The following is a 7,976-nucleotide window of genomic DNA, read 5'->3' as shown; positions in this document are numbered from 1 at the left end:
TATAAAAATATGCATGAAAATGTTTGAAAATATTTCGTTATGATTACTTGATACAAAGCGGCCGCAAGTGAACCATAATTTATGTATATCAAGGTCAGAGGGGCCCCCACAAAAGCCTATGACTGGAACTTATGGATCAAAAGAAATAAGCCAAACATACATACTTACAAACAAACATTCGAGATCGCGAGTCATGTGTGGAACTGGCAAAATGTAAGTTAAGAGCAAACAGGTTTGTATTACTTTAATTGCTATTATTTCACTTGTTGGCCAGTTGCCAGTTGCCAGCTGGTAGTTGGTAGTTGGTAGTTGGACGGGACAGGGCCGTTAAGGTTTGGTGTACTACATACTTTGACTGACTTTGTTGAAATTGAAATTTCTCACAAATAAGCATAAGCAACAACAACCGACAACCGACAACCAACAACCAACAACTGAAGCAGCCGAAAACGTTGACTATTTTTGTTGGCTAAATGTTTGTAAATTTCATGTTACATACTCGCATATTTGTCGGCGTCATCGTCTTCAGTTTCGGCTTCGTCTTCGTCTTCGTCATCGTGGCCAACATTTGTGTGTTAACGTGGCTAACAAAACGCCGGCTTTTAAAAAAAGCGTCTTGCTTTAATGTGTTAATGGCCAGTTATCGTAATTAACCAGCTCAAATTCCAGTAACTCCGACTCGTTAACCGATAAATACAAATTCAGTTTTTTTTCAGTTTTTTTCACTTTTCGAAAATTGAAACAAATGCCAAAGACCTGTTGACGTTTTGGCTGCCACCGAATGTGGCCAAATCGATTTCGATTACGTTTTCAATTTGTAATTCTTTTTATTTCTCGTTGGAATTCCAAAAGTCTAATTAATTTCAATACAGCATTGACCTTACTGTCCTCAGCTCGTGCAGCTCTTTACGCTTAGCTCTTTAAGCCCTCATTCAATCGCAATATGTGGGTTTTGGCCAACGATGGTCGAGTGTGCAGTAATTTAATTAATTTAAATTAAGCAGGACACGCTCTTACCCACCGAAAGTAAACGAAACAAGAGTTATTCATGGGCTTGGCGAATGCGTAATGCCCTTGCCAGCTAAATGAAGTCCATTGTGTTGGATTAATAAGTGCGGATTAAAATATCTAACAGCAATTGAATAATAAACTTGTTTAGTTTGCTTGCGAAGTAAACAATTTTGGTTGACAAAAATTGAATTTAAATATATTACTACATATTTGAATGCTTAGTTAAATACCTTATGCCTTTTTGTAAGTGTATAAAGATACGCATCCGTTGGGGATATGTGTTAAGAGCGGACCCTACCACATGCCAGCTAGCAACAGAGGATGCGGGGAACATTGTGACATTGTTTAGGTTTTAGCCTGCACTCGACATAGACACGGTACTCGACAGGACGACAGGACACCAACTGCACCCAATCAAGGGCACCCAGCAGCAAAAGCAGGAAAGGCAGCAGCCAGTCAGAGGCAATTTTGACAAACACTCGGGCCTGGTGATCAATCTTAAATTTTCACCGCTTCTGTCAGAATTGTGCGTAGTCGACGACAGGGGACTGGAACTCTGGCACTGAGATCCGGACCCGTACTTGAATTGGGATTGGGATTCAACACTGGAACTGTGTGTGCGACTACGACTGCGACTGGGACAGCATGTGGCATAGTAGCAGCTATTCCAGCAACTGAACTTCACACAGAATGTTGACAGGAAGGCCGAAAAAAATAAAGAGAATGTAGAATGCTGGTTGACGAATGGGCTCAGCTGAATTCCTTGGGGGTGCAAACTGCGACCAATGACCAAATGAAGCATAAATGTCCGCACTTCAAAATTTCAATCAATTTTTTTACGTGCTCTCTGCGGAATATTGGTAGAAGTGAAAAGTAAGAGAAAGAGAGCCTATGAATATTCTTAAAATATAAAATTGATCTCCATTATTTTGATGCCATTTCTTCAAATTCTTAAATTAAATTTATATTGAATGTTGATGAACAAAATATTTATAGCATATTTAGTAGATAAAATTACCATAAGTCTCTATCTTTAAAATGTCTTTTAAATTAAATTAATCTTTGCAATTAAACAAATTGTAGAATAAATTGTGTACATTAAAACGCACTTAAAATAAAATGCAAAAATACTTGAGGTAATTTGCAAATTATGAATTTTTGGCAAAACTCCACCACGCTTTAGATACATATGTATCTTTTATGTTGAAAATGGTTTCTATTTGCCTTACGTAGAGGTAATCCCACAGTTCACAGTTGTGTATGCTGAAAGGCAACGGTATATGGGTTTAGTCCCCTTCAACGCCTGTAACTCATCCATCATTAGATGTCAGAGTTTTTGGAAGGCAGGAGCACATATTTTCCATTCTGTGGAATTGTAAAAGGTGTAGAAAAGTGTGGAAACCATTGTCACGTGAGAAGTGTTTTCTTTTGAGCACCTTTTGGTTCTCTTTCCATGCACACAGTATCTTAATTAATGCTTAGAGAATTGAGTTTGAGGCAATATTGTAAGTAGTAATTTATTGATTTATTTTATTTCATTTATTATTAGAGTCTAGATGTCTTTAAAGTTAATTGTATTGGAATTTAGAACAACATACAAACATTACAAACACTGAATTTGCATTAAATAATAATTACATAATGGAAATTTTTTTAGTTGAATCACAAATGGATTCAATTTGGAATTTCCCCATTTGATTTGAGCTACACGTACTTTAGAATATTTACATTAAACACAAATTTGAGAAATTTGAAAGTTGTTTTTTGATTTCTGTATTCCATTTTGTAAGATAAGTTCTATATGTATATATAGTAGGCTTATAATCAATTTCTGATTTGATTAGGGCTGCTGGAAATGACAGTAAAGTATTTGAAATTTTTACTAGCTATTTACAATCGGAGCTTAATTTTATTTGCGATTCGGCTTTAAGCCAAATGTGAATTGCCCAAGTGGTATTCGTTTTATTTGTTTTTGTATTTCGAATGATAGCTCAACCGATCTTTGGAGAGCCTCTAACTAGAGATTAGTACTTAGATCTGTCTCGAAGATAAGTATAGACTGAAGCATTTTATGACTCTACCTACATATCTACATACACATATAAGGACAGACGCATTAACTTATTTACAGATATGTGCGACGACAAAGTGCTTGCAAATGACAGTTGAATTTAAGGACATACAAATCAACTACATCGATGACATTGCAGTTTATTTACACACTATTTTCAATACTCAAATATTCTATTGCCCTACATCGTCCACCTACCAGAACTAACTCAGCTGATAATACTCGGGGGCAAAGTCATTAGCCAGATTGCTCAGGAAATTAAAGTCCGATGAGCTATTCGAGTTCTCCAATCCGCTGATGGCAGCCGTTGAGCCACCAGTGTTGGCAAACGCCTGCAGCTGTCCACCAGGTGCTCCGTTCAGCACGAAATTGGCATTTGCATTGGCGTTGGCTATGTGAACATGTGGACTGGAATTTGGCGGAGCTCCCACAACTTGAACAGCAGCTCCTGGTACCGTATTATGGTGTCCATGCAGATGAGGATGGCCCTGCGCCTGCATATGATGATGCGGATGATGGGGATGGGTGTGTGTGGGCGGCACTGGAGGCTGTTGTTGGCCAGGCCCTGCCTCATAGTAACCGCCGCCAAAGTTGTTGTAGCCATCACAGTTCTCCATTTGCAGGCCAAGTGCGCTGTACGTCTCCCCAGCGCCAATGTGGTGCAAGTGTCTGTTAGGAAAAAATCAATATAAATAATTGTTTTCTTTGCTAATTTAAAATTTTCAGAGTTTGGCGCCACTCCGTTTAGTTAAGCTTCAAACGTTTTCGTTATTTCAGTAGCTTGGTTGCGTTATTCGCTTTCACTTTATTACTTCGCACATAGATGGCGCCACACAAGTAGTTAAAACTTACTGTTGGTGATTTAGGGGCGTCTGCTGTTGTTGATGATGCTGCTGCTGCTGTTGTTGAAACACGACTGACTGGTGTTGGTGTTGGAAATTCATGTTGTCGTAATAAGCACCACCGGTTTGTGTCTTGGGATCATAGAAGTTGCCGGGCCCGTTGATAGGTGGCGCTTCGAAGTCACCAACTGGATGATGCTGCTGTTGGTGTTGTTGATGGTTCATGTACGCGCTACCACCGTTGGTGTCGTTGTAGTTGTAATAGAATTGCTGCTCATGCTGATGTTGTTGTTGTTGTTGACTATTCGGGTGGAAAGCGTTGGTGTTGGCAGCATTGGTGTTTGGTTTCGGACTTAGATATTCGCCGTGAAGCGGTTGTTGCTGCTGCTGTTGTTGCTGTTGCTGCTGCTGTTGTTGTTGTTGCTGCTGCTTGTGCGGGATGTGATGCGGCGAAGCGGCAAATTCTATGTCATATTTGCCATAATAGTCTTGCGGCATTTGCTGCGGCGGCTGCAATGCCTTTGGATTCGGATTTGCATTCGGATTGGCATAGTAGCCAGGACCAGGAAAATAACCAGCCGGACCAGCGGAGTTGTTGCTCTCACTCAGCGGGGAGGCAATGGCAATCACATTGGCATTGGCATTCTGATATCGCTTCTTGCCAACGGCCTTGGAGGCGGGCGGATTCGAGGCCACGGCATCCGAATCGCGGCGGAAATTCACCAAACTGGGGCCTGAATCATAGCCAAACGGCGAGGCCTTCGACGAGGTGGACACGGCCTCCTTTTTAATAACCTGCAATTCCAATTATGCGCACACATTAATGGTAATGCTTGAGGTAAGATTGAGAGGGAGGGGTTGCTAAATTTACCTGATTGTGACTGTCGTCCTTTTTCTTGACCTTGATTGGACTCTCGTCGATGTCCTCGTCCAGGCTGACGCTGGACGCAACGCTGGAATCGGCGCTGATGACATTCGAGGCGGATACGGTGGTGCTGCCCAGCAAATTGGACGAAATGCCCGTTTCCAGCGATGAATTCGGAGTCACTATTCGACAAATAGTTCAAGTAAATGGGAATGGATATTGAAATTATTCGCTTGGTATACTCACAACTTCCTGCACTGGGATTATTGTTGGTGGCGCTGGGCGTGTTGTTGTTGTGTCCTCGGGAATTGGACGTGGAGTCGGGTATATCATCGGAGGGCAGCTCGCAACCTTGACACGATTTCTTCGAATTCGAGTCTGCGTTTCACGGGAAACAAAGTAAATCAGTCAATACGCGTGCGAAAATTGATGATTTGTTTTTATAAAGAATAAAGAAAACAGCAACAAAAATCAAAAAGAAAAAAAAGGTGAACTAAAGCTGAAGATACTACTCTCGACACGAAAGGGGTTAGGTTTTTCGATTTGGTCGCGTGAGGAGAACAGAGCACTAAGCGTCTCTCTCGGCGAAATGCAAAAGTTGAGCCCTCCTCCGGCTGACAATGATTGATAAGCTACAGCAAATTCTACTCTTCTGCGTAAAAGCCTCGACAAAAGTAAAAGTGACCCGCTAAGACCAAAACTTGCTCATCTTGCTCTTTTCTTGGTGGTTCTTTTAAGCCATCGTTGCCATCATCCGTTTTCTGTGCACAATTTGTTATGCTTCTTCGCTCTTGTGGTGCTTTAAAGTGACCCAAATCCCAAAGACATCTGCTTAGGCCAAACATTAACGAATGGATTTGTTAACAAAATGGAAGACCAAGCAAGCTTCAGTTGAAACCTTTTGCAAATTTAATTGGGAATCTATTTTTAGATCTTTAATTTTAATTGCAAGCTGATGCAAAGATGAATAAACGTTTTTTTTAATTTCAAATATAATTTAATATACAGAAAAAATCATTAAAAAATTGAATTGATTTATGATATTAAGTTAATTTTGTATTTTAAATTTTTATTTAGAATTTTTTTAAGTGCTCGACATATTTGTTTTACGGGCTTTAGTAACTTAAGCTTTAGTTGACAATATGATGTAGAGGAAATCTAAAAAAATCAATTCCACTTGAATTCCACTGAATCTCATTTTAAAATTGAATTGACATAAGATGTTTATTTGAAAGAAAGCGAGGTTATAATTTGATTTAAGTGTTCGTCATATTTCTTTCTCTATTCTTAGCACCTTCAGCTCTTGTTCAAATATGAATATAAAATTATAAAATAAGATTTCTGCACTTACTGCTGTCGGATTGATCATCGTCACCTTTGAGACTGTCTTTGTTGTCCTCGTCGTCTGTCTTGGAGAGCGTTTGTCGTTTGTGCTTCATGCGACGATTCTGGAACCAGACTTTAACCTGCAAAGGTGGCAAGAATGCGAAATAAAGGTGTGAAAGAGAACAATTAACAGCAAAGGAAAGGGCAAGAAAAGCAGTTCAGCCGCAACAAAGATGGACAGATTGGAGACTCCCTAACAGAGAGAGAGAGCCACTGTCAACCTTGGCTTGGTGCAATTTGTCAGAAATAATGAAAACGGTTGCACCTTAGTCAGAAGAGCTAAATAAATAAATTTAAAAGGGGGGACGGTAAAGGGAAACGAAGTTGCACTCACCTGTCGCTCGGTTAGATCCAAGCTGGCTGCAATTTCAATTCTTCTTGGGCGGCATAAATATTTATTGAAATGGAATTCCTTCTCCAGCTCGAGCAGCTGCGTGTTTGTGTACGCGGTGCGCAGACGTCGGGGCAGGCCATTTTCTGGAACGAATTCAGCTGCAATTGAAAATTGCATTTCTTGTTTGAGTCTCTGGAGTGAATGTGAATTTGAACATGGCGGAGCACTCGCAGGCGTGCCTTGCCGCATCTTCTCTGCCTCTCTTTATATCTCTGAGTGCTGACAAATTGCATTCGCTTGAGGCTTGCGACTTGAGTCGGAGACGGAGACGGACACTGTTGCCTCCTGAGGCGGAATCAATGCCCTGACATGCTGATGCATTGCGACAACTTGAGGCATTGTGCAAGTGATGCAACTGCAACTGCAACCACACAACATCCAACTTCCAGCTTCAGCATCCAAACTGTTGTTTTGCTGTGAGTGTAATCAATCCATCAGCTCGTCACAGGCCATAACTAATTCAGCGCTTCGCCAGTCAAGGAGCAACTTCTGCTACTTACACCTCGGCAATGTTGCAGCTGATGCTGCCACCAAATATGGGTAACGTAATGCGTACGCATCTCTCGCAAGTTTCTACAAGAGACGCACAGCTTCCAATCCCAAGCGTTAAGTAATTAACAACGAAAAATCTAATCAATCAATCTGAGTGCCCCGCGTGAGGCAACGACACTTCAAGTAGTTCGGCTACTGTTTCTCACTGCCTCATCTTCGACTTCGACTTCCACTTCGACTTCCATCTTCTTTTGCCATCTCATTTGGGCAACTTCATTTGAATACTCGACTCACTCACTAGACTAGGGCGCCTCTAGAGAAGATTATGCAACACACGAACTAACGACAGTTGTGCTCTCGATAAACAAAATGACGAGAGCTTAGTTCTCAAGTTTTTTTTTGTAAAAACTATTTAACAAAATAAAGATTTAAATTTAATATTAAATAATAAATTTCAAATGAATAATGTCCGATATAAATCAAGAATGCATTTACAAATATGTAGTTTTTTTTGTTTCGAATTTGCATAGTTTTCAATGAATTTTTTTTATTAATTTCTTTTCAGCAAATAAAAAAACACCTGCAACAGTTTTTGAAGGCAAACTCGTAGGCGTATACTGGATGTTATTTATGTTGAGGTTGACATTGCTTTCGACTTTTGAAAATACTTTTATTAGTATCGAGTTCAAATATGCAAAACTACAAAAACTATTTGATAAAGCACGAAATTTGCATATTGTTTGTTTAAGAAATTAGCAAATAAATATTCTCAAATGTTAAAATAAATATTCTTTTACTTCACTTATGCAAGAATTTTATAGAAAAGTAGAACCTCATATGAGAACTGCTATTCTCATTTACGTGTTCTAGGAAAACTCATATAATTATCAATTTTCTTTATGTTTCATCAAGATT

At 39.8% G+C, this 7,976-nt stretch overlaps 1 protein-coding gene and 1 long non-coding RNA gene across 2 annotated transcripts in view; both read right to left on the bottom strand.

Annotated features, from left to right (window-relative positions):
• On the bottom strand, nucleotides 1–1,218 carry LOC132784152 (uncharacterized). Its single transcript, XR_009632234.1, has 3 exons — nucleotides 500–1,218; nucleotides 169–203; nucleotides 1–116 (listed from the first exon to the last, which is right to left on the bottom strand). It is a non-coding gene; the product is annotated as an uncharacterized LOC132784152 (long non-coding RNA).
• A 1,349-nt stretch (nucleotides 1,219–2,567) lies between these two features.
• LOC132784140 (homeotic protein proboscipedia) overlaps nucleotides 2,568–7,976 on the bottom strand; it is a 38,488-nt gene continuing 33,079 nt past the window's right edge. The window contains exons 4-9 of the mRNA XM_060789556.1: nucleotides 6,510–6,667; nucleotides 6,141–6,255; nucleotides 5,036–5,167; nucleotides 4,796–4,971; nucleotides 3,935–4,719; nucleotides 2,568–3,751 (exon numbers count right to left, since the gene is read on the bottom strand). Of these exons, the coding sequence (XP_060645539.1) occupies nucleotides 3,286–3,751; nucleotides 3,935–4,719; nucleotides 4,796–4,971; nucleotides 5,036–5,167; nucleotides 6,141–6,255; nucleotides 6,510–6,667 (1,832 nt within the window). The 3' untranslated portion in view covers nucleotides 2,568–3,285. The remainder of the gene's footprint in view (nucleotides 3,752–3,934; nucleotides 4,720–4,795; nucleotides 4,972–5,035; nucleotides 5,168–6,140; nucleotides 6,256–6,509; nucleotides 6,668–7,976) is intronic.

This window comes from Drosophila nasuta, chromosome 2R, assembly GCF_023558535.2.
Source record: "Drosophila nasuta strain 15112-1781.00 chromosome 2R, ASM2355853v1, whole genome shotgun sequence".
Taxonomy (NCBI): domain Eukaryota; kingdom Metazoa; phylum Arthropoda; class Insecta; order Diptera; family Drosophilidae; genus Drosophila; species Drosophila nasuta.
This window is presented reverse-complemented; position numbering and strand designations above follow the sequence as displayed.